Source organism: Urocampus carinirostris, chromosome 13, assembly GCF_059441175.1.
Source record: "Urocampus carinirostris isolate Australia breed hairy pipefish chromosome 13, RoL_Ucar_1.0, whole genome shotgun sequence".
Classification (NCBI taxonomy): Eukaryota; Metazoa; Chordata; class Actinopteri; order Syngnathiformes; family Syngnathidae; genus Urocampus; species Urocampus carinirostris.
This window is the reverse complement of record NC_142361.1, coordinates 6,488,927-6,514,294: the sequence shown is the minus strand read 5'-3', so window position 1 is coordinate 6,514,294 and position 25,368 is coordinate 6,488,927. Positions and strand designations below refer to the sequence as shown.

Here is a 25,368-nt window from a genome sequence, read left to right as displayed (position 1 = left end):
AGATGCAGGACGGGCGATGCAGCTCCGATCATGGAAAAGGGCGCCTCCCCCCGGGAGAGAGCCCTTCGCAGGACACCACGGGAAGGTTCCTGGTCTTTGTCCTGCTGTTTTTGTTGTTGTACACAGTACAAAGGTTTGGTATTTTCTTCATAAAACATTTTTGGGGTAAGGATGTTTGAGACTCGCAGCCATTCTTCACGTACAACAAACATTTTCACAGTAAAGACTCGAGCCATTTCAAAAGTTTATTTACACAAGCTTTCATATTTTGCGGTTTAAACACATGATTAAGTTTTGGTATTATTTTGTATGTATACATAATTTTTTTTAAAATTCTGTGTGTATGGGTTTTAGGTCATTTTCTGGTCCATCAGGATTTTTGTCTGACACATTATTGACAATGAAATAATGAAATTGTCCGTCTCACATCCAGGGACTCTTGTCATTTTGCCTGTTTATAGTTCATTATTTATGGTCGTTGGCATAGAGATGCTCTGTCTCTCGCTCAGTGTCTTGACAACGGTGGCAGCGGGGGACTGCAAAACTTTACGGGACAGACGCATCCGTCCGTCTGTGGGGTCCCGTCCAAAATACTTCACCTGGTTGAAGAAAAGTTGTCGTTCAAGACTTCTGTCACTAAGTAGTGAAAATAGAGATGCATTGAAAACAAACCTGGATCTGCTGGCCTACTTCTAAGCCCAAAGCACTTGGATGTTTGATCTAATTTAGGGGAAGAACAGGATACATAATGAAAACATACTGTTAAATTGAAGCTGAGCCAAAATTTCTCACTCAAACACAATCACGCACTCGTTTGTGGTCCAACTGTGAGTTGTGGAGGAGAACAGCACTCATGTTAGGATAGAGTTTCACCATCACGCCAATGTCTCTGTGGCACCAAAGAGAAATGAAAACAAAAACCATTGAATACATCTCTTTAGTTGAACTCCATAGTAGTGATATATTGTTGGACAACAAAAACGTTCCATAAGGCGTCACTTTGAAGTGAATTACTGTGGCGGGCTCCCTTCGAGATACTTTTTTAATCTGAGTCGGCCAAAATCACCCTTCCTCCTACAGAGTGCTCACAAAATAAAATACAAGGCTCGGTCCCTCATATCAAGTTAATTGGTCGGGCTCAGACTGGGCTAAGCTTCATTAGCTGCGGGCCAGGTCAGGCTGAATTTTTTTAGGCCCGATCTTATCTCTAGTTGTGGTTATGCATTTATTGGCTAAAATGAAGGACAATGCTTTCTATTGCTAGCAAAAGTTGGACTTCTCCACATGTCAAACCTGCTGTGGCGGTACCTAGTGGGTTCCTGGCGCTTTTTCAAAAATATTTGATAATGGAAAAATATATGTTTTCTGTAGGACAGAACCAGAAGGTGAATGCAATTTTCTCGGACGTCCACATGAATGCGGCCGACTATTATGTTAAGTAGAGTAGATCGTTTCCTGAATCCATACAATTGTGCAATAAAATACAATCTATCTATCTATCTACTATCCATCTACCTTGGTCATATCCCTCGAGAGGGGTGACCGACAGCAAGACAAACACATACAATAACAAAGAAAATAAAAAGGGAAAAAAATAGCAAAAACACACACAAACATTTTTGGACCATGGCCAACCCAAGTGCCCAAACACCCAAACAAGTTAGGCACCTCGGCACCTAAGTTGGTCATGCTTTCGTCCCTTTAGATGAAACGGGACACAAGAAAGCGGCCATGTCACTCGGGTCAGGGTGACACAACACACTCTTTTGTTCAACGGGCCCGACAGCTTTCACTGGTTTACCCCTGCCACATCATACAGGTGCCCTGCCCATCCCTTAGAATGCGTCCAAACATCCTACTATTCTTTTACAACACCTCTCCACTCATTCCTATTACCAACAACTGACCGCAAGGCTAAAATACAAAGAATATTAAAAAATATATAATTTGACAAAAGAGAAGTTATTTAAAAAAAAAAAAAACACTTTTTGAAGTACAGTATTTTTATTTGTTAAACAAATACTTGAGCCTGTAAATTGGGTTTGTTCTTGAGTTATAAAAAAATAAATTAAGGTGTCTATTTCTACTTCTTGGGTTTTGACCATCGTGGGACAGTTTTAAAAACGCAAGACATTTTCGAACGCAACACCGCGAAAACTGAGGGATAACTGGATTGTCTGCAAGACCAAATTTTTGCATACGGATCGAAGTTATAATCTCTACAGGCACCCAAATACCACTTTTTAGTGAGCTGAGCTGAAAGAGCCGGTATTCCTATCCATACCCCAGAAATCGAACCTGAAATCAGAATTTCCTGTAAAAGAAAAAAAGTTTTTATTGTAGTAGCTGACCTCATTTCAGTGATAGTGGCAGTGTAGATGGCACCAAACTCCAACTGCTGCTCTTGCTATGAAATGTAACAAAATAAACATTAAAAAGTTTGCAATTAGCCTGAGGGAATATAGCTGGATTGTGATGTCACCATTAGGCAAATTTTGAATAGACATATCACAATATTTCTCAGCTAATGTGAACTAAAAAAAAAGGAAATCCACTCACATCATCCCTGCAGAGCTCAGTGATAAACTCCTGTGCCTCGTTCAAGGCTCCAGGTGTGGGAGCAAACACAGAGAAGGTTTCTTCATCCACCTGACTGATGGTCACGCCTTTAAACAACAGCAAACTCAATATCCTGAATTCCCATCAGCGGGTTTGCATAGCGGCAAAAAAACAAACAAAAAAACAAAACAGTGTCACCTGTTTCAGCTTGTAACCGGCGAAGGTTGTATCCCCCAGGGCCTACAAAGCGAGCTCGTCTGGAGACAGGTACGCGCACATTCTCTGGAAAAAACAAAACGATTATAATAAATATAAGGGGATGTGTACAGATTTTCATCTGCTGAAAATGACCAAAGTACATTTTAGTTTCAGCTGAAAGAAAAAAATAGACAGGAATATGCAATGTCATTTTGGACACAAGAAAGAAGGAGATTGAGGACGCCATCAAAATAAGACCACTGTTAACTTTTTACAAGTACTACATTTTCCTGAAAGTTTGTGAGTCCTTCTGCTTCCAAGGTTTTTTTTTGCCGCTAGCTAGTCTTTGGTTAAATTCTTGATGGCAACAATACAGAGCTTACTCACGTTTGAGACATGTCAATCTGTAAATATGTAGTTCGCTTGTGTATTCAGTCGATTAGTCTGCCAAGTTCTTTAGCAGGTGCTAAAAATTATTATTATTATTATTATTTATTTTTGGGGAATATGCGAGTGCAACTAATTTGTTGCATCAGACTGCGCCGACTTAATCAGAAATTCCCTTCCACTACTCTTTTCTTGTTACTATTCACTCTCCTGTCCATAAAATCATAAATGGCCCAAAATATTAATTTAATAAGACACAATTCAAGCATTTCAAATTTGACCATTAAACATACAGTAATCACATGTTTTTCAGGGTGGTTGCATTCCCAAAAAAATCCCGCAATGGTCAAAACCCACAAAGGAAAAACCTTTATTTATTCTTTAAATATTCTATTATACATTGAAACCAAAGAAAATGCCCACTATACAGGCTAAAGCATTTGTTTAAAAAATAAAGTAGTTTACTTTAAACTTTTACTGTCAATTAGAGAAGGTAAAAAGTAATCTTTTTCACTAATTTCAAGGGTCGGTCACCCAAAATGTTGAGAGCTATAATGGACCCCAAAAAAATATCTAGAACCGCCCAAAAATATGCCTTATGTAAGCCTTTTAAGGAAGGAAACAAATACTGTATCTCTATTCATTGGATAATGTTAAGAATCTGTCCCGTTTGTCCTACAGAAGCTTCATACTTTTCCATTATCAAACATCTTTGGAAAAGCGCCAGGGAGTGCCAAAAGTTTAGCGGGTCGAAATTTGTTGCAGATAGAAAGTCTCTTTGTCTGCCTTTTCTGCTTTTGTGGGTTATGCAGAGTATTTTTTTTTACATGATCGCTTTTTGATAAAAAAGACTTTTGCATACGTAATGTAGGTTCGTTAAACTGTTTTGCATATGAGTACAACTCAGACCGCAACGTAATTGACACACATGCAAACACAAGCGGCGAGGGGGCGGACTACTGTTTAGCCAATCAAAATGCAAAACACAATACACAGCGAAAATCAGCAAAGTAGTGAAACTGCGAAAAGTAGACCGCAAAACAGCAAGGGATTACTGTATTTGATTATTTCCATCCAAAACTTACCGACAACCGGCCCATTCTCCTTCCTGTTTGTCCTGGGCTTTGCCAGAGTCTTGTTCATGATGCCCAAGATCTCCCGTTTTGCCACTGAAAAGTCATTTTGCCCACATAAAACCCAGAAATGTCATTTGTGTGAATGAGTTAAAAAGGTTTTACCTGTGGCCTGCTGGATGGCCTCCATCACCACTTTGAGAGGCAGACCGGGAATCTTCACATCAGCCTAGAAAGAAAGAACCCCTTTCTTCAGAAACATAACATTTTATTTGTGCCCTCTGGAATGGGTACCTGTATTGAAGTGATGCCTTTGTTTGTTCCTGCCAGTTTAAAGTCCATGTCTCCAAGGTAATCCTCTATTCCCTGTAGACAAAGTGAGACTGCTATCACCCGGTCCGCGAAGCATACCCATTGAACCAATGACAAGCGTGTGCGAAGAACCTACCAAAATATCAGTGAGCAGCCTGTAATCTTGGATCTCAGAGGGTTTGTCTGGGTTGCACTTGGAGATCAGGCCCACAGCCACACCGGCCACAGGTGACGAGATGGGAACACCTAGGAAGACACACAACTCAAATGTTAGGGAAGATATTGTTGCGGATAGTTGCAAGAAATGGTGAATATTTAATAATACATTTAGGAAAACTGCTGTCATGTGAAAAGCACTTGTCTCCAAAATTCTTTTTTTTTTCTCAAGAGGATGAAAAAAAACAAAATCTCATCACACTTATTCTCTTTTGGCAGATTCAGCAACGATACGTTAACATTGACGGATAGAAAACTATTACCGGTATTCGTTAAATAACCTTATATTACTTAATACGCTTAATTTCTCATGACAGTCATGCCTCAATACAGACACTCCCCATACTTACGACCATTCAACTTACAAAAAACGGTAGACACGAACAACATTTTTTTCTGGATTTCGAAAAATATCCAAACATTGCTGTGTGTTAGATTTTGTGTGCACCTTTTTCAGAGTACAGGACTTTACTATAGTGCTTCTTTCCTCCGCTACCGGCGTGTGGTGGCGCTGTGAGAGGTCACCCAGCATCCACCCCGAAGAAGAAATCCGCTTCCTCTTCCTAATTCGTGTGTAAACATTCTTTACTGTATCTCCAGCTCGCTAAGTCAAGTCAAGTCAAGTCATTTTTATTTGTATTGCCCTTAATCACAAAGAGTCTCAAAGGGCTGCACAGGTTATTGCACAGACTATTATTTCAGACTATTATTACACCATCCCCTGATCTGGAACCAACATGAGGGCAAGGAAAAACTCAAAAACCTCAACATGAGGAAAATGAAGAAACCTTGAGAAGGGACCGCACATGTGGTATCCCCCTTTCAGGATTACCAGACAGCAAAGGATGTTGCAATTACAAATAATACAGAGATATTGTCCACAAAAAGTATAGGTTATTCATATGCTATAGAGTAGAAGTGTGTTTTAAGCTTAGATTTAAACATTTCCACTGAGGTTGCAGATCGGATCTCAGGGGGAAGAGCATTCCATAGCACCGGTGCCCGGATGGAGAACGCTCTTGAACTAAGAACTTTGACATTTTTATTGTTTAATATTTCGTGCATCCATTCAATATGGTAGGTGTAAAGTGTAAAGAAGAGGCGAGCCGTTTCTTTTGAAATGAAAGTGGAATAAGAAAGCTTGATGCGATTGAGAAAATGGTTGGACCGCTTTTTTTTTAGTCCACTTTTCCACGGAGGAGGAAGTCGCCTAACTCTTGAAGCCCATCTTCCAAAAGTAAGTTAAGCTTAACTTTATTCATCTTTATAGAGCATATTATTTTATTAAACGTTTATTTTTCAGTACAAAACAATACCAGTTATTTTTACAAGCCTTAAACATACTCACTCTATATAAACCTTAAACATACATTCCACACAAAATATAGCACTGGAGCAACTTATGAACAAATTAAACTTATGAACGATCGTCTGGAACTCTTGTTTGTAAGTAGGGCAGCGTCTATATACAAGCACCTCTAGAATTTCAATGTACAACATTCATTCGAAACAAAAATCTTGCTCAGGAAGATGGGTCTTACAGCTATTTCGGGTGAATGTGGATGCTTTTGGGAGGCCGGGAACAGATGAATTTGTTTTCAATTGCTTCATATCCAGAAAATCCGGTTGTTTAACGAACAATTTGAAATACGAACATGATTCTGGAACATATTAATTTCGTATGTAGAGGTACCATCGTGTAGACTTTTATAAGCCAAGTAGCCTACGTTTCAATAATCATCTTGAGATTCTCTCAACCCCAACTGCCCCACCATTCGTGCCTTGTTAGACATTCATAACACAATTTTGCTCCCTGGAACCCAAAGTTGGGCAATTTGTTTGTGGAAAACTGTTACAGTAACAGCAATGGCACAATATTTCAGTTTTGTTTCTAAGGCTTTATGAAATACTCGGGAATACAGTGCAAAATTAGAAAATTAAGGTGGAAACGGAGTAATACATTATCATTTTTGTTGTTGAATTATCTTGTGTCAGGGTGGCATGACGGCTGGGTTTTGGTGCATAGCCCCACAGTGTGGAGGTCCAGGGTTCGATTCTAGCTACGTAGCCTCCCTGTGCCTGCGTGGGTTTCTTAAAAGTGTTTTTTGGACAATGTTAAACCTCACTTCGAACCAGCTGTGCCTGCAAGTGTCCATTACATCGGAATAATGCACCAAAGAACCAAGGAACCAAGGAACAAGTAACAATCTCAATACAAAATGAGGATTGTTTGTGGTTTTAAAATACATTTTTATAGTTATAGAAAAATATGTATTCTCTCCTCCTTGATCTGCTACCTTATCGTGGTGGAGGAGTTTGTGTGTCCCAATGATCCTAGGAGCTATGTTGTCGGGGGCTTTAAGCCCCTGGTAGGGTCACCCATGGCAAACAGGTCCTAGGTGAGTGGCCAGACAAAACGCAGATCAGAAGACCCCTAATGATGAGAGAAAACTTTGGTCCTCGATTTCCCTCGCCCGGACGCGGGTTACCGGGGCCCCCTTCTGGAGCCAGGCCTGGAGGTGGGGTCCGCTGGCGAGCGCCTGGTGGCCGGACCCTTACCCACGGGGGCCGGCCGGGCACAGCCCGAAGGGACGACGTGGGACCCTCTTCCCATGGGCTCACCACCTGTAGGAGGGGCCAAAGGGGTCGGGTGCGCAGAGAGCTGGGTAGCAGCCAAGGGAGGGGTCCTTGGCGCGACGATCCCCGGCTACAGAAACTGGCTTTTGGGACATGGAACGTTACCTCTCTGGCAGGGAAGGAGCCCGAGTTGGTGCGTGAGGTTGAGAAATTCCGACTAGATATAGTCGGACTCACCTCTACGCACGGCTTGGGCTCTGGTACCAGTCCTCTCGAGAGGGGTTGGACTCTCTTCCACTCTGGAGTTGCCCGTGGTGAGAGGCGCAGAGCCGGTGTGGGCATATTAATTGCTCCACGGCTCGGCGCCTGTACGTTGGGGTTCACCCCGGTAGACGAGAGGGTAGCCTCCCTCCGCCTTCGGGTGGGGGGACGGGTCCTGACTGTTGTTTGTGCTTATGCACCAAATAGCAGTTCGGAGTACCCAACCTTCTTGGGGTCCTTAGCGGGTGTGCTTGAGAGCGCGCCCCCTGGGGACTCCCTCGTACTGCTGGGAGACTTCAACGCTCACGTGGGCAATGACAGTGAGACCTGGAAGGGCGTGATTGGGAAGAACGGCCCCCCTGACCTGAACCCGAGTGGTGTTTCGTTATTGGACTTCTGTGCTCGTCATGGTCTGTCCATAATGAACACCATTTTCAGACATAAGGGTGTCCATATGTGCACTTGGCACCAGGACACCCTAGGCCGTAGTTCGATGATCGACTTTGTCATCGTTTCGTCGGACCTGCGGCCGCATGTTCTGGACACTCGGGTGAAGAGAGGGGCGGAGCTGTCAACTGATCACCACCTGGTGGTGAGTTGGCTTCGATGGTGGGGGAAGATGCCGGCCCGACCCGGCAGACCCAAGCGTGTTGTGAGGGTCTGTTGGGAACGGCTGGCAGAATCTCCTGTCAGAAGAAGTTTCAATTCACACCTCCGGCAGAACTTCGCCCATGTCCCGAGGGAGGCGGGGGACATTGAGTCCGAGTGGACCATGTTCCGCGCCTCCATTGTCGAGGCGGCTGATCGGAGCTGTGGCCGCAAGGTAGTCGGTGCCTGCCGCGGTGGCAACCCTCAGACCCGTTGGTGGTCACCGGCGGTGAGGGATGCCGTCAAGCTGAAGAAGGAGTCTTATCGGGCCTTCCTGGCCTGTGGGACTCTGGAAGCAGCTGGCAGGTATCGGCTGGCCAAGCGGAATGCGGCTTTGGCGGTTGCCGAGGCAAAAACTCGGGCATGGGAGGAGTTTGGCGAGGCCATGGAAGCCGACTTCCGAACGGCTTCGAGGAAATTCTGGTCCACCATCCGACGTCTTAGGGGGAGGAGGCGGTGTGCCATCGACACTGTGTATAGTGCCGATGGGGCGCTGCTGACCTCGACCCGGGACGTTGTGAATCGGTGGGCGGAGTACTTCGAAGACCTCCTCAATTCCACCGGCACGTCTTCCTCTGGGGAAGCAGAGCCTGAGGACTCTGGGTTGGGCTCTCGTATCACTGGGGTTGAAGTCACCGAGGTTGTCAAAAAACTCCTCGGTGGCAGGGCCCCGGGGGTCGATGAGATCCGCCCAGACTTCATTAAGGCTCTGGATGTTGTGGGCGTGTCATGGTTGACGCGCCTCTGCAACATCGCGTGGACATCGGGGACAGTGCCTCTGGACTGGCAGACTGGGGTGGTGGTTCCCGTCTTTAAGAAGGGGGACCGGAGAGTGTGTTCCAACTACAGGGGAATCACACTTCTCAGCCTCCCTGGTAAGGTCTATTCAGGGGTACTGGAGAGGAGGGTCCGCCAGGAAGTCGAATCTCGGATTCAGCAGGAACAGTGTGGTTTTCGTCCTGGCCGTGGAACACTGGACCAGCTCTATACACTCTTCAGGGTCTTTGAGGGTGCATGGGAATTTGCCTGTCCGGTCTACATGTGTTTTGTGGACTTGGAGAAGGCATTCGACCGTGTTCCTCGGGAGGCCCTGTGGGGGGTGCTTCGGGAGTATGGGGTACCGCACAGTCTTATCCGGGCTGTGCGGTCCCTGTATGCCCGGTGCCAGAGTCTGGTCCGCATTGCCGGCAATAAGTCGGATTCGTTCCCGGTGAGGGTTGGGCTCCGCCATGGCTGCCCTTTGTCACCGATTCTGTTCATAACTTTTATGGACAGAATTTCTAGGCGCAGCCTTGGCGGGGATGGAGTCCGGTTTGGGGGCCTCAGCATTGCGTCACTGCTTTTTGCAGATGACGTGGTGCTGTTGGCTTCCTCAGCCCGTGATCTTCAGCTCTCGCTGGAGCGATTCGCAACCGCGTGTAAAGCGGCCGGGATGGGGATCAGCACCTCCAAGTCCGAGGCCATGGTTCTCAGTCGGAAAAGGGTGGTATGCTCCCTCCGTGTCGGGGAGGAGGTCTTGCCCCAAGTGGAGGAGTTCAAGTATCTTGGGGTCTTGTTCACGAGTGAGGGTAGGATGGAACGGGAGATCGACAGACGGGTCGGTGCAGCGTCTGCCGTCATTCGGACCCTGTACCGGTCTGTCGTGGTGAAGAGGGAGCTGAGCCGAAAGGCAAAGCTCTCGATCTACCAGTCCATCTACGTTCCTACCCTCACCTATGGTCATGAACTTTGGGTCATGACCGAAAGAACTCGATCCCGGATACAAGCGGCCGAAATGAGTTTCCTCCGCAGGGTGGCTGGGTTCTCCCTTAGAGATAGGGTGAGAAGCTCAGTCATCCGGGAGGGACTCGGAGTAGAGCCACTGCTCCTCCGCGTTGAGAGGAGCCAGTTGAGGTGGCTCGGGCATCTAATAAGGATGCCTCCTGGACGCCTCCCTCGGGAGGTGTTCCGGGCATGTCCCACCGGCAGGAGGCCCCGGGGGCGGCCCAGGACACGTTGGAGAGACTATGTCTCTCGGCTGGCTTGGGAACGCCTCGGGGTCCCGTCGGATGAGCTGGAGGAAGTGGCTGGGGATAGGGACGTCTGGGCTTCCCTTTTAACGCTGCTGCCCCCGCGACCCGATCTCGGATAAGCGGAAGACAATGGATGGATGGATGGATGTATTCATTCTTGTAATTGTGATGGAAAAATGTGTAGTTCATAATTTACCATAAACTGGTGTAGTAAACTTGCTGATAATGCAAGTGTCCAGAATCATGGGACTAATGCACCGCTAGTAGCAAAGAAACCATCAACATTATTAATACAAAAATGCAGATTGCCTGATTTAAATGTTTTTTTGTTGTTGATGTTTGTAGTTTTTGTTTAAAAACGCGCCTTTTGGAATTTGCTTTACACTTCTTCATTTAACCTGCTGTTTCTGCAATTGTCAAGCAGATGAGACTAATCCACTATTAATAGCAAAGGAATAATCAACGTCGTCAAAAATGAGTGTTGCTTGATTATTATTATTTTTTTTTTTTGTGGTAGTTATCAATAGAAAATGTCTTTCTAACAGGTAATATTCCTTTTACTGAAAATACAAAAAAAAAAAGATTTTCCTTTGAAAGTTTATTAAAAAAAATAAATAAAAGAAACGGACAGCTTTTTCGGAGTATTTAACGGACAAGTTTGTGGATTACCTGCATCCATGAGGGCCAGGCTTCCTCCACAAGCTGATGCCATTGATGAAGAGCCTGAAGAGAATAAGAAAATACAAATCTGTCAGTCCACATCTTTGTCATGACACAGGGTTCATACCCCCCTCCTAGGACGACCAAATTCAAGCACTTTTTAAGGACTTTCAAGGCCAATTTTCCAATTTATCCAGTACAATTTAAATAGGAAATCCGGTGTGAATCTTTTATTTTGCAGTTCTACAATCTGCAATTTATATATCCGAATTTTAATCTTGCGTGTGCATTTATCAAGACACATGATTTATATCTTGAGTAAAATTAAGAATATATGTGTGGATCTGAACAATATGTGTGTAAATGATTTCAAGACAAATATATTCCCATGTAGGTGTTGGGTAAAAATGTAAAGTAATAATATTACCGGCAGCTTACATCTTCAGTTGCAAGAAGTTCTTCCCATTACAATTTACCACTGGAAAAACGCTACCTTCATTTTTTGCACGGTCCATAATTGATACATAATCCTTGCGCTAATACACATTTCATAGTGTCCTATTTAGGTATAGCATACACCTGTTCTCTTGGGCACGGCCTTGAGGGCGCGATGACGCTTTGTGGAACAATACCATACAAACTAATGCCAGCTACCGTTAATCATGAAGGAAGAAGAAATGCAATGGCAAAAGCGAAGCCACCAAGGAGCACTATCGGGATGTTTTTAAGCCGACTTGTTGATAAACATGGCAACAATTTCAAATATTTACAAGCACCATATGCAAAATTCAAGCACTCCTCTCAATCCTTGAGAACATAAAATTAAAGGCAAAGGTATTTCAAGCACCCATACAAACTCTGATGACAGCAACTGTAGATGCCTTCTTACCGTTGGACTCAAGCACTTCAGCAGTGACCCTGATGGTGAAAGGGAAGTCTTTGGGAATTACAGGTCGCAGCGCTTTCTCCGCCAAGGCTCCTGTTAAAACACAAACGGGCCCCATGCAACAAAAAGTGACAACAAAATAGATTGCAAAAATCGGTGTCTGTTTAAATGCAAAAAGATTGAAATGCAATTAGTCCAAGAAATAAAAATACATAGCCAACTCACCATGTCCAAGCTCTCTCCTGTTCATACCCCCCATCTTCCCTATCTCGTTGGTGGCATACGGTGGGAACTGAAATTAAAATGAAAACCCCGTCATAAATACTCCATTAGAAAAAGAAAGAAACTGGGCTTGTTCTTACCTCATAATGGAGCATGAAGTTTTTGTCCTTGATGCCACTGCAGACAGAGAAAATGGCGATCAAAAGAAAAATAAATATCACACATTTAAAGGGACACTGTGTAATATTTCAAGACAAGATATCGCTGTATTGTGTATGGAAAAGGAAAACAAATGCTACATAGAACAAGAAAGATTAGAGACAACAGATATTAAATGTGAGCAAACTGCACTATTTTACATCTCATTTTATTTGCCCAGCCTTTTTGAGGTTTTAACAGTCCCCGTGGCAGCAAGATGCGAGACATTAATGTCAGCTCAGGGGTGTCACACTCATTTTAACATGGGGGCACATAGTAGAAAACACAATCTCCTGGGGGCCAGACTGTTCCTGTGTTCCTTATCTGGAGAGCTGGAGGGCCCTTTTGGAAGCTCACAGTTAAATTATGATTCAGGGATATTAGATTTGATTATAAAACGATTATTAAAGTTTTTTTTCTTCATCAAGATTTATAATGTTGTAGTGTTAATCAACTGTCCATTAAAAAAAGCAAAACAAAAAATGAATAAATTTCCACAACAGTTTATTTATCTAGGGGAACTCTTGCAGACGAATTTAAATTATTGATTTAATTTTTTACCTCCTGCTTTTTTTTATGAAAATGTTTACATAAATATGAGAACCTCGCTGTCATATATATATATATATATATATACATATATAGATATGAAATCTATATATATATATATATCTATATATCATAGAAATGGGCTAAAACTTCTTTAAACTTCTGCAAAGACACCTACCAGGTGCTTTTCAAAACCTTTCAAAATGTTTTGTATATTCCGTATTGTCGTCTTACATAACGCGTCCGTGACTTTGATTTTAAGAAAAATAACGTTGGGATGGATATCCTCAGTGTCCTCTGGTTCATTAATGGTAGTCTGAAAATACAGCTACAGTGGGTTCTCTGTGAGGGGTGCCTGGGTTTGGCGACACACAGTGGACTCATTTGAAAATGCAAGTCATTGTGCGACGCGATGGAACTTATTTTTCTCTTGTGCTTCCCTCAGAACTGTGTCGCGGGCCACATAAAATGATGATGTGGGGCATATTCATCGTTTGTATATAAAATAGTTCATCTAATTTGCTTATTATTCCAATATATTTTTTATAGCACTAAGAGGTGCTAAATAATACACAATGCCCCTTTACCTAGGAGTACTCACCTTAAAGCTGTGGTGATGATGTCTGCTTTAATGCTGGATTCCAATGAATCAAACGTGACGCTACAAAGCACCTAGAGAAAGTCTCATTTTTAAGATTGTTTTTTCCCTCAGTCTGAGACACAAATCTTAAAACTGATAGTACCTGCGTTTGTCCTCTCTGGAACAAAGCGGAGCCGTGAAGCGGTTTAAAGAGATCCACCTCGCATGAAATGTCTCTCAAAGACGTTAACTCCCTGCCGTCACACCTTAACGCACATAAGGCAGGATTTCATTGACATAAACATACAGTATATTCATGACATGGTGTAAACAAATTATGAAAGAATACCTCCTATACTCATTCAGCACCAAATTCCGAAATATGTCTTTGCTCACAACATTAAAGGTCTCAATTAAATCAAAAGGTTCCGCCTCAGGGAATTTCTCTGTGAAATAAAGTATTATTGCCATTTTTTTTCAATTGTGAGTGTCATCAGAGAGAAGAAAATCTACCTTTGAGGGATTCCTCTGTTTCCAGGCGAACTTTGTTGACAGCTTCATCTCTTGAAATCTATAATGACAGCAGTATTGTTAGATAACAGAGACGGACGAGCTGAAAGTGAGCAAAACATTGTTTGATGCTTACCTTATCATGAGTGTAATTTGTAAAAATGGCATAGATCTTCTCTGAGGCGCATCTACACACATATAAGATAATTTATGATGTGGGAAGAGTACAAAATTGTTACAACACCCTTGTGGACACACTACACTAAAAGCTCACTCACAATGATTAAGATTAAAAAAAACAACATTTAGGAAAAAACATTTAAATAGTCTGGGACTGCCTGGCAACCAGTTCAGGGTGTCCCCTGTCCACTGCCAAAAGATAGTTGGGATGGGATGGGTCATTTCACTTCTCAAATATGACTGTGCTTGTTTTCTAAATTCTATTTTCAAAGTAACATTGTGCATTATTTTGCCCCTTACCAGTGGTAAAAACAAACGAACCTAATTTATCCCAAAAAACTATTCATTAGAATAATAGGCAAAAATACAAGCATGGTCATTAAAACATGCATTCTTAAAAAAAGAATCTTTAAAAAAAATTCTTAGGTCAAGACATTTGTATGTATTTTGACATAAAATGAGGCTCACGTAGAAGCTCAAATGGTTTTTCCACAATCTTTCTGCTAAAACTACCCCCTTCCAAAAAACAAACCTTGTAAAAGGCTGGGCACAGAAAAAAAATATGTTGTTCAGTTACCGTAATTTCCGCACTATAAGGCGCACCGGGTTATAGGGCGCACCCCGAAAAAATAGTTTTGGTCCTATTTTTGACATACATAAGACGCACCGGACTATAAGGCGCTACAATGGGAACGTCGACAAAACAGTCAGATGGTTCAGTCAAACTTATTACCCCTTTAACATTCCGAAAGCTTGCAAAGACGCAAATACGTGTCGAGAACACGTGCGGATGCGGTGTCCGTACGATGTCACACAAATGCATCGTTCCATCATTCTGAAGGTTAAAGTCTTGGGATTCAAGAAATGCCAACCATTCCTTAGTTTCTATTTTCTTTTTCGCTCGCAACTTTACTGTATATATGACAATAAACACTTGGAATTGAGTTTAATTTAAAAATAGACACTCCATTCCATCCATTATCTGCACCGCTTATCACAGAAACATCGAGTTCAGTCCGAAACAAGATACAGGGATAATATATATAGCCAGAGTAGCTCACCGAAGTCGTTGTGTTCATAATAATGTGCAGCCGTGGTCCTCTTATATCTGTGAGTTTAGTAAATCCAGGAGAATAAAACATTTACGGATACAAAATGGTAAAAAAAATGCTTTCTGTATGCCGTCAGCCACGTGCTATACGCATTCATCTTTTTCGACCAATTGCAGGCTTTGTTTTGCCGTTCAAGCCAATGCCAGCCTGTAAATGATAAAAAGGATCCGCCCCTTGACCTCCGAATAACTTTAGCCAATAGTGATCGATTCAACTGATGATTGACCTGTCTTTTTTGGCCAATTGCAGGCTTTGTTTTGCCGTTCAAGCCAATGCCAGCCTGTAAATGATAAAAAAGGATCCTCCCCTTGACCTCCGAATAACTTTAGCCAATAGTGATCCATTCAAATGATGATTGACACATTGGTTAGCCAATGAAACGCCGGTAAATAAATCCCAGCATACACCGCAGACTACTTGGCGTTCGGGGGAAAATCTAGTCGGCGGCTGCAAGTTAGTTGCAAGACTTTGCGAATTAATTTTGTTCCATAAATAAGGCGCACTGTATTATAAGGCGCATGGTCAGCTTTTGAAAAAAATAAAGGCTTTTAGGTGCGCCTTATAGTGCAGAAAATACGGTACTCTGAGTCACTGTAGTTTGTAATATTTCTTGTACTTTGTAGCTCTCGTTTTCAGTTGCACTACACAATACAGTGAAATGCAGTAGTCAAACAATACACAGTGTAGCTTTAAAAGGCACTTTTGAACACCAACACAACTCACAGATGTATATTCTTATTATCTTCAGCTAGAGTTGGATAGAGCTAGAGTTGGATAGAGCTAGAGTTGGATAGAGCTAGAGGCAACTCTGCAAAGAAGAGGTAAGCGCAATGTCTTACTGCCTCACGTGCGCCACCATGTCGACAGGGGCCGAAAACAATTTGGGCGGTGTGCGCTTGGTGACTTGGAGCTCTCGTGCCAGTTGCTGGATGGCCAGAATGATCTGCTGTGCGTGCTTGATGCCCACTTTGATGGCGTGCGTGAAGTCCTGCTGCAGAAGGTTCTCGCCCGACGCCTCTATCATCACTGGCCGCACAAGACACACGGGAGGCATGGAAGAAATGATTTTGAGAGTCATCACAACTTGATAGCAAAAATCTACTTTTTGTGAATCACAGCGGTAACTGACCCACTTGACTGCTTGGGGCTCCTGCTACGATCATGTTAAGCGTGCTAGATGCCATCTGCGTTCTGGTGGGGTTGACCAGCAGCTCTCCATCCACCAATCCCATTCGCACAGCACCTGTAGTCAATATATAAAACAGTGGGGTTTATGTAATGCATATCGTATTTGTGTATAATGCGCACTTGTGTATGACGCGCGCCTCTGATTTTGTATTGAAAATAGTCATTAAATATCTTTTCTCAGCTCAAACGTTTTTCAATACGTGCAGCCATGATAAAAATAGTTTATTGGAAATGTGAACTATTAACACAATCCCAAAATAAAATTAAATTGTCCTTCAAAATCTGATTTATCATTAGTTACACCAAAGAGTGGTTTCCCTCATCTTTTTGGGGATATATAAATATCTTTAAGGATGAATTTCTGTTCGCCTAATTCTGTAATATTCATCACTGTTCCATTGAAATTTCAGATAGGTACTGGATTTCTTTATATTTAAGCATGATTGGTAACTTTGAGCATGAGAGAGGCGTGACATGCAGAACGTTTCCTCCTCACAGCCCGAGTTGCAATCTATCAATTACAAAAATATTATACAAATTTGAAAAAAACTGAATTGACAATGTATATCTCTAGGTATTTGTAACCGCGCAAAACGGCAATGCTTAACTCACGTTTCAGGGTGGGCAAGGCGAAGGAAGAGCGGTGCATTATCGCGGCGCACGAGCCATTGAGAATTACCGTATTTATTATAGAACGTTCATGCAAGTGTTTTGAATATCGTTACTAAAAAGTGGACATTAGGTGCCGAGAGATGTATGTAAGTATATATGTGTGTGTGTGTGTATATATATATATATATATATATATATATATATATATATCCACATAACTAGGGATATAAAAACACAATTAAACATGGTAATAATAGTTAAAGTTACAGTTGCCTCACTACAAACAAGCTACTCTAGTTAAGAAAAATTTGAGATACGAGACGTCTGCCTGCCATAAGTCGCTAACAGTAGAGACCTGGTCCCGTGCGCTTTTTTTTTCAATTTCATTGCATCTCCTTTTTGTGACCTTAGCCTTGAGTAACATAATTTTAAGTGTACATAAAGAGCTTCCATATTATCAACAGTCTCTTGTGCTCCTTTGCCCCTCCACCACCACGCATTCACATCAGTTAGCAACCCCTAATTTCTTCTAAGGTAAGTGCTCATACTGAACTCACATTTTGTTACACTATAAGCCATTACCATAATACTGTATTTTTATATTGAATTACAATTTTAATGTGTTTTTGATGATCGGGAAGATGTGTTTTAAGACGATTTTGGAAGGCTGGGAACGGATTACTTGGTTTTGAGTCCATTCTTATGGAGAAAATGTTTTCAGGATACGAGAAATTCTGGATACAAGCTTGATCAGAAATCGATCAGGTTGATCTGGCTTAGAACGCACCAGTTCTACGCCGCACCAGCTGGCTCAGAACTGGTGCGGACCAGGGGAATCCGACTGTTTAATTAAAACAAAGCATAGCGATGGCCTCCGGAGCGTGTTGACGCAATGTGATTTCTGCCCAGTGCTCTGAATGTCAAAAATCCTGAAAGATTCAAAATGTTTACATCTGGCATCACTCACCTATAGGACCGTTCCAAGGGATGTCTGAGATTGCGAGAGCAGCTGAAGCTAAAACAGAAAAGACAACAAAAATGATCTCGGACGATAATTAAAAGTGGAACAACTGAGGGAATATATCATTATAATACCTGCGTTGATAGCCACCACATCCGGATCGTTAACACCATCGACGGCCAGCAAGTTACATAGAATCTAAAGATAAAAATGTGTTTGTTAAGTAAATCATCTTGTGTTATTTTGCGTACAGCGTCGCGGTGTGGTATGCTGGGAGCACAAAACTGAATACATATCTTGCAAATACATTTTTTTGCTGGTAAATGTAATTGCACAAAACTTTAAAAAAAAATGTATATCTTGTGATTTGAGTGGGGCATTTTTGTTGCAGAATTTAATTTTTGATTGCACTATTTTTGTTCATTACACTATTCTTATAACTTGGGCCAATATCTAAGCACTATGTTGTAAATATTTTTGCCTATTTATCTTGACAGTCTTATCATTTTTATGTTTAAGGGTGGTGTATGTAACTTAAAAATATTCTACTTGCTGTCGCCATCTTCTGGCTAAAATCATCATTGCAGCTCTTTTTGTTGCACGTGCAAGTATGTGAAACTCATAGATGCGATTGAATGAACACTTCCTTTTTCATCCTTTTAGGGTTTGGGTTGGCATTTGGACTATATTTAAAAAATAATTTTCTTAATGGAATAAAAGAAAAACACTTGAGTTACTACACTACTACACAGCACAGTTGTCCCTGGATGACTGTTAAAGCATGAGTTGTGTTTTAATTTGCAAAGGCAGCACCTCCTCAATAAACGGCATAAAAAACTACAGCTCCCACCACCATAGGTTTCCTGACTTTCTAGTTATGGACAGATAACCTAACTGTGGTGGCAAAATTATCACTGAATTTTCCCATTTGAGAGTCAGTGCTGTCTCATGTAGCACTCATTTTGCCCCTAATACACAAAGGCAACTTTGACCAACACAATAGTTACGATGCTAACAGGGAGTATACCACAGTAGCCTTATGATGACTGTAGAAGCATCAATTATGATTTCACTTGCAAAGGCATCATCTCAATTAATGACATGACAAACAACAGCTTCTTCCCCCTTAATTTCCCTGGCCTTCTAGTTATATACGAAGAAGCTCCCTGTATTTGCAGGATTACCGTATATAAAATACCAAAATCATGACATCTCAATCCAACAGATTTTAAAATAGCACATTGAAGCAGAAAAGCACATTAGCAAAAAAAAAAGTGATCATTTTATTATACATTATGTGTATGGCTAGACACTGAATAACCCTCCCTGCCCCTTCTTTTCAAAGAGTACAGTCATGTTTCTCACTTTGAATGTAAAGAGACACAACTGTAAATAAATGGAACCAACCTGAGTGTCGTAAAAGTAACCGGATGGGAATAGCGGTCTAATGGACCTGTCTAAACACAAGACAACAAAAGAGAAGAAGACATTCAAAATAAGAAAAAAATAAGGATTAAATTGTACATCTGATAATAATACATTGTACATCATAAAAATATTGAATTCCAAATGTTTTTTGTAGAACAAATAGATTTAATAATTAGTTTATCATTGCAGCAAACATAATGCAAATTTTTTTTTCAGGGTTTTTTAACCAATGTGCTAGGGCAAAAGCTGCAGGTAATTGCCGGATTTTATCTTGGTAAAAAAAACAACTCATTGTTCAGCCCTTCGCCTTCTTCCGGTGATCAGCCGGGTCACTAACATTCACTCATCTTAGTAGGTGACCCATCTTAATAGGTGCCAGCAAATTGACATTATTAGTATTATTTTTTTTTTACCAGTTACAGGGAAAACGTTTTAACTCAGTAAAAAATTTACAGTGGCAGATGATTGTCAATCATTTTAAGTATTTTAAGGTTACGCTTTTATTGGAACAGGAATAAAAAAAAAAAACTTATTAAAACCTTGAAAGACAAGCTAAAATTAGGGTAAAACCCAACATTAAAGCAAAAGTATTTACCAGAACCAATAGCCTATATAACCAATTCATAAGAACTTTATACTAGAATAATTTATCCTTTCATTCTTTAACGTCGTATTTTTCTTTTCAGTCTTTATTACGCATTTTTCTTGTTTATCCTTGTTGTATAATCTCTATGCAAACAATGTTAATTATCTTCACTATGTTGTAATCAATGACGATAGAGAAAGTTGTGTTATAACCTATGCTGTCCATTTAGTTAAAACAATAATCTAAGCCTAGAGGGATGAGCACCACCAGGCTGTACTTGCCCAAGACACACCAAAGGAAATGGTGCCCCTACTACCCTAGCAGTTAAGGGATCCTACCTACCAACCAACCAACAGCAATAAATTGCTGCCAGGAATGAATTTTTAAACAATATGGACAGTGTGCCCTGAGATTTTTAGATGAAAAAAGGTGTGCTACAGTTCAAAAAAGGTTGAGAAACACTGTGTTTCAAAAATATTATCTAGCATACTTTTAGGAGACAAGTTACCAATGATTGTCACAAAAATTGTTTGCGAGGGCCAGTTTTAAAGTCATTTGTGAACCAAAGTAGCACTGTAGTATAAACAAAGACTGAATTTAGGTGATTACCTATGAGTCTGCTGGTAAGAATTTCATTGACTGTGGTGCCCATCTCTCGCCGCAAGTGGTTCGTGGGGATCCTGCCAGCAGCTGCTGCTTTCTGCCTGTAGTCTACCTGTCACACCCATACCAAAAAGAAATAATTAAATTCAATTTAAAAAATAACACATTTGACAGACTGTAAAAGCATACCACACGTAAGCAAAATGACTTACCACCAGGGGCATGAACTGAGAGGGAGACGGTTTGGTTTTGCTCACAGCTGTCACCATCACAGAGGTGTCTCCTAGCTTTAAAAAAGGAAGTAATGTGCTATTAATACTGAAGTACAATGGCTGTCTACAGCATTGTAGTTTTTTCAGTTTAAAAAAATGAGTATTTACCTGGACTACAGCGGAGCCATCAGCAAATTTGGCAAGCCTTCCAGAGGAAATCTTCAGCTTTCTGCATATCACAAACATATGTAAAGCTAAGGAATAATGTTTTATATCTTACAGACAGGCATACATAACAAACATAAGGATTTTTTTACCTTAAAAGATAGAAGTTTGATTTAGCGAGTTTCCACAATATTTACCCTGATAATGTAGAACCTATTTTTCAATAAATTTAAATCACTGGAATACATTTATAAAGGTTGCCAAATTGATCGTCTTAAAAAAACAGAACACGATTTATACATGATGACTTTAAAAGCAGAAGAAAAATCTTAGTGTATGTCAACATTTTTCTTTTATTTACCCGATTTCGTTTTAAGAGATGCCAAAACAAAGTGAATCATTTAATCTAAAACTAACACAAATGGAACACCAAAAACACATTTTAATGTGGAAAATACATACCTGTCAAGTTAAACATTTCCCCTGTATTTTATACACTCTTTTATAATTTAAAATTATGTACAGCATATAACAATTTTTGTATGGCAGAAAAAAAAATATTTAAAAAAAATGCAAAAAAAACAAAATGTTTTGTAGTAGTTGTTGAACAGTTTTTATCAGTGGAGAAAGAACTCAGAAATATGCTGAAAGAATGTTGTTGTTTATTTGGCAAATAAAATTGGGGTTTTTAAGGGTTATTGATCTATCTTCGTTATTCATTATCCATTATCCGTTATCGGTCAGTTCATTATATGCTACAAAGCCTAGGAGCCGGGACACTTACTCTCAGCCAAAAGGCTAAGCTAAGGTCCTAGCCCTAAAGCCTTGTTGCGATCATTGCGAATGCACCGTTCCCGTAGGTACCGCAATACCGGGCCGATGCGTGGAGTGGACAGAGCAAGCTCTTATTCCATCTCCGGAATGCAAAAATCAAAAGGCCAAGCTAAGGACAGGCCAAGCTAAGGACTTAGCATCAATCGACCCTGTGACTGATACATTTGGGTTCTCCATCTGTTTTTATGTTACATAATCGTTCTTGTTGTGAGGTAATAGGTGCCGCGTCGTGTTTTTAAGGATAACCCTAGCTTTTTAAGGGAAATTGCAATCATTAATAATCGGAGCACTGGGCTTGGGTTTACAGGTATGAAAATAGAAAGGTTACACGTATTCTCAAAAAGATGGACATGTTAATAATATTTCCAATTAAAAACTAAAAAGCGTTGTTTGTGGGGGTGCCCGAATCCAGTCATCGATGTTGATCTATCAAGCCCAAACATGCTCAGGGATCAGAATGGAGATTTTCATTTTCAGCTGAAATAGCCAGGGGCCGCAGGCCCCGGCCAGGTCCAGGGCGGAGCCCGGTGGGGGGCTCAGGGGGGCGAAGCCCCCCTGAAGCCAACAGCATTTATCTTATTTGCTATGTGAAAATTGCACTAGAATGAATTAAATCCAACAAAACAGAAACCTTGTATTTTATATATATATATATAAAAATTTAAAAAATAATAATATATTGACATTAAAAGCATTTGTAATATTGAACATGATCATGATGATACAAAATAATTTATTTTAATCATGTTTATAACAAATTTTAAATTTTGTTTATCCTGTTCTAAATATTGTATAAACACAAAAGATAAAATCATTTCATAAATAAATAGATTTATAAATACCTCAGATTGGGATTTTCTGTCACGCAGGGGAACCAGTGGTTGACTGCTGCTAGTATTTGAAGTGGAAGGATTTGGAACGGCCAATAATGTTGAACCGGTGGTGTTACTGTTAGTTTCACTGCAGATTTTAAATGCGGATCCGAGTGCATAATTTGATCGCCGGCAACCTATTTTTGCTTTGTGCTTGTTCATTTTAGCATGATCGATCAGTGCCACACAACCTCGCGTACCATAATTGATCAGATCGACACAGTATAGACACTTTGCTTTCCCTGGAACATCACACTTTGCGATGAACTGGCTCAAAGTTTCTGTAACTTCCTCGATCTTTGCGCCGATTTTAACGTTTACTGTGACAGTCTTCTCCAGCCACGACCACTTAAATTTATTCTTGATTCCTTTATCAATCTCGGAGACAAAAGCCTCGTCTTCTTTTCTTAGTATTTTCATATTTACTTTTTCAAACACTCATTTCACCGTTTGAAAAGACCGGAAGGAGCGCCATGTTTGAGAAAGCCAAAGCTCTGAACAAAAGCTCCGCTGATTGGTTATCAGCGAACCTATCGACCAATGGTCTAAATCAGGGGTCGGGAACCTTTTTGACTCAAAGAGCCATAAAAGCAAAAAATATTAATTTTATTTTGGGAAAGAGCCACACCATATATTATGAGACAAATTTACTAAATTGCTAAACCCGCGCCCCAGACAAAAGCTTAGTCTTCAGCACATTTATTTTTGATGATTTGATAAAAAATATGAAAAGAGAATAATGCCAGAGCCCCTGTCCCAAATTCAACAAACAGACCACTTTAAACTTGTCTCTTTCTTGCAATTACTCAAGATCGGTTAAACTCCTTTTGACCCTTTTTTTCATACATATTGGTTTCAAAACCAGATGCAAGCATTTATTTTGTAAAAACGTCACAACATTCTGAGAATAGGGAGCCTTATGTGCTTACCTTTGGCGAGAGATGGGAGGGAATGCTTGTACTTTTTGCATAGCTCCACCCATCCCTCCCACTCACCCAATCAAATGACTAAGTTCTCTTCCGGTGTTTTGGCGTATTTACAGTTCTGTGGATTCATCATAAAGTATCTGAACACTGAACACAGATTATATAGTGAACTTTTAAATAAAGGATTCTTTAGCGTTGTACAGCCAAAACGAGTTTTTTCCCCCCTTTTTTTGTGTGACACCTTGACTGTAAATTGTAGTGAAAAACGTGCCTTATATATACTGCGAAGTGTTTCATTTGCATTTAGCTTTGGTTTGGCTTTACGTGTACCTGAATAGGATAGACAATCTCGATTTTGAACAGGATGGAGAAATTTTGCATGGAATCAAATTGGTCTCTGAGCCATAGGTACTCATAGAAAGAGCCATAGGTTCCCGACCCCTGGTCTAAATGCTAACTTGGGGTGATGAAACAGTCACGTATCATACCTCACCCCCCCAAAATATTTTCTCATCGAATTTAGACGATTTACGGGAATGACCTTTGGGGTTCAAAAACAGCGGAAATCCGCGGAAAATTCTGATCCCTCCATGCTGGATGGGGGTCTGTCGAATTAAGACACTCTTATCTCTACTTCTTAATTATTGTATAATACGTTTATAGCCAGCAGAGAATGATTTAAGGTGACTTAATGCAGATTTTAGTGATGCTCCGTCTGCTGAGGATTTCCGTAGAAAACGAAACTCCTGAAATCAACTCACTTGTCTCCGAGGTCCACTCCCACGCTTCGTAAATTGCCGTGACTTTTGTATACACTTTGATGACACAAACGCACACAGCGGCGAGCAAAATTGCATCCAAGATAGAGTAAACGCCCCATTGCTCACTTAGTAAAAAAGGGGAAAAAATAAGAATAAATGTAGAAATAAAAAGGCGATTTTACGCCGGCAATCGTCGTATGGAGGCGTCCATGACAGTAACTCTCATGTGCGGATACACGTCAAGAGGGGGTTTGCGATTGGACGATAATGGCTCGTGTCCGACACGAAAAATGTCCGACTGGCAACAGCAAAAAAAAAAAAAAAAAAAAAAAAAAAGATTTAATTTATCTGGTGGGTCGTGAGGGCCTACAAGGTATTCTCTGCCGGTTTAAAAAATATTTGAATCATGTGACGTTAATTATATTTTGTCCATCTAAACTTTTGAATTATTGATAATGACTGTGTTTTTGCTGTGTCTAAAGCCACACATGATAAATACATTAATTACAAAATGACTGTCATCTCTTCTATTGCTTCTACCTCTTTTACTGTTTCTAAATATCTAAGAATTGAACCAAAAACACTTCAGCATTACATGTTTCTAGGCTCATACATCCACCCTGATACCTTTGTTATTTTATGTGCAAGTGTTCCCCAATAAAGTAGATCTTAATGGATATATACAAACTGCACACATCTACACTGCAATATAAATACCACTATTGTGCGAGGAGCCCCACCCTTGCGGACGTGAATTTGGGACTGGATGCTTAGACCTGCCCCAGCGTGGGCGTACATCTGCCTGTAATAATATCTGTGTTCGAGAGGGCCCGGGGCCTTTTTTTTCATTTTACAGTTGCTCTTTTTCCGGTTTGGGTCTCAGCCCTTCGCTGCCCTGTTCTGGGGTGAAGCCACACTCTTTCGTCTCGGTTCAAGCTGCTTTCCAATTTGTTTTGTTGCTTTGATACAGGCATGTCCAAAGTCTGCGTAGTTACAGCCCGTGATCAAACTTTCACTGGACTGCGGCCTCTTTCATTAAATGAATAATCTGCGGCCCGCCAGTAATGTTGACCGCCGTAT

General features: G+C 41.0%; 1 protein-coding gene and 1 pseudogene across 1 annotated transcript; both read right to left on the bottom strand.

Moving 5' to 3' along the window:
• Positions 1-231: 231 nt before the first annotated feature.
• Positions 232-24,571, bottom strand: pnpt1 (polyribonucleotide nucleotidyltransferase 1). The gene is made up of 28 exons (XM_088351567.1): positions 24,289-24,571; positions 20,899-20,959; positions 20,731-20,805; positions 20,525-20,630; positions 19,309-19,358; positions 18,036-18,099; positions 17,908-17,955; positions 16,270-16,383; positions 15,980-16,166; positions 13,985-14,036; positions 13,852-13,909; positions 13,688-13,784; positions 13,502-13,604; positions 13,360-13,430; positions 12,152-12,188; positions 12,015-12,081; positions 11,793-11,882; positions 10,913-10,966; positions 4,666-4,775; positions 4,512-4,583; positions 4,383-4,446; positions 4,230-4,313; positions 2,758-2,841; positions 2,560-2,666; positions 2,352-2,407; positions 811-889; positions 673-720; positions 232-599 (listed from the first exon to the last, which is right to left on the bottom strand). The coding sequence occupies exons 1-28, from the start codon at positions 24,405-24,407 to the stop codon at positions 456-458; spliced, it is 2,301 nt and encodes a 766-aa protein (XP_088207693.1). The 5' UTR covers positions 24,408-24,571; the 3' UTR covers positions 232-455.
• LOC148353598 (U2 spliceosomal RNA) lies at positions 21,734-21,873 on the bottom strand (annotated as a pseudogene).
• Positions 24,572-25,368: the final 797 nt, after the last annotated feature.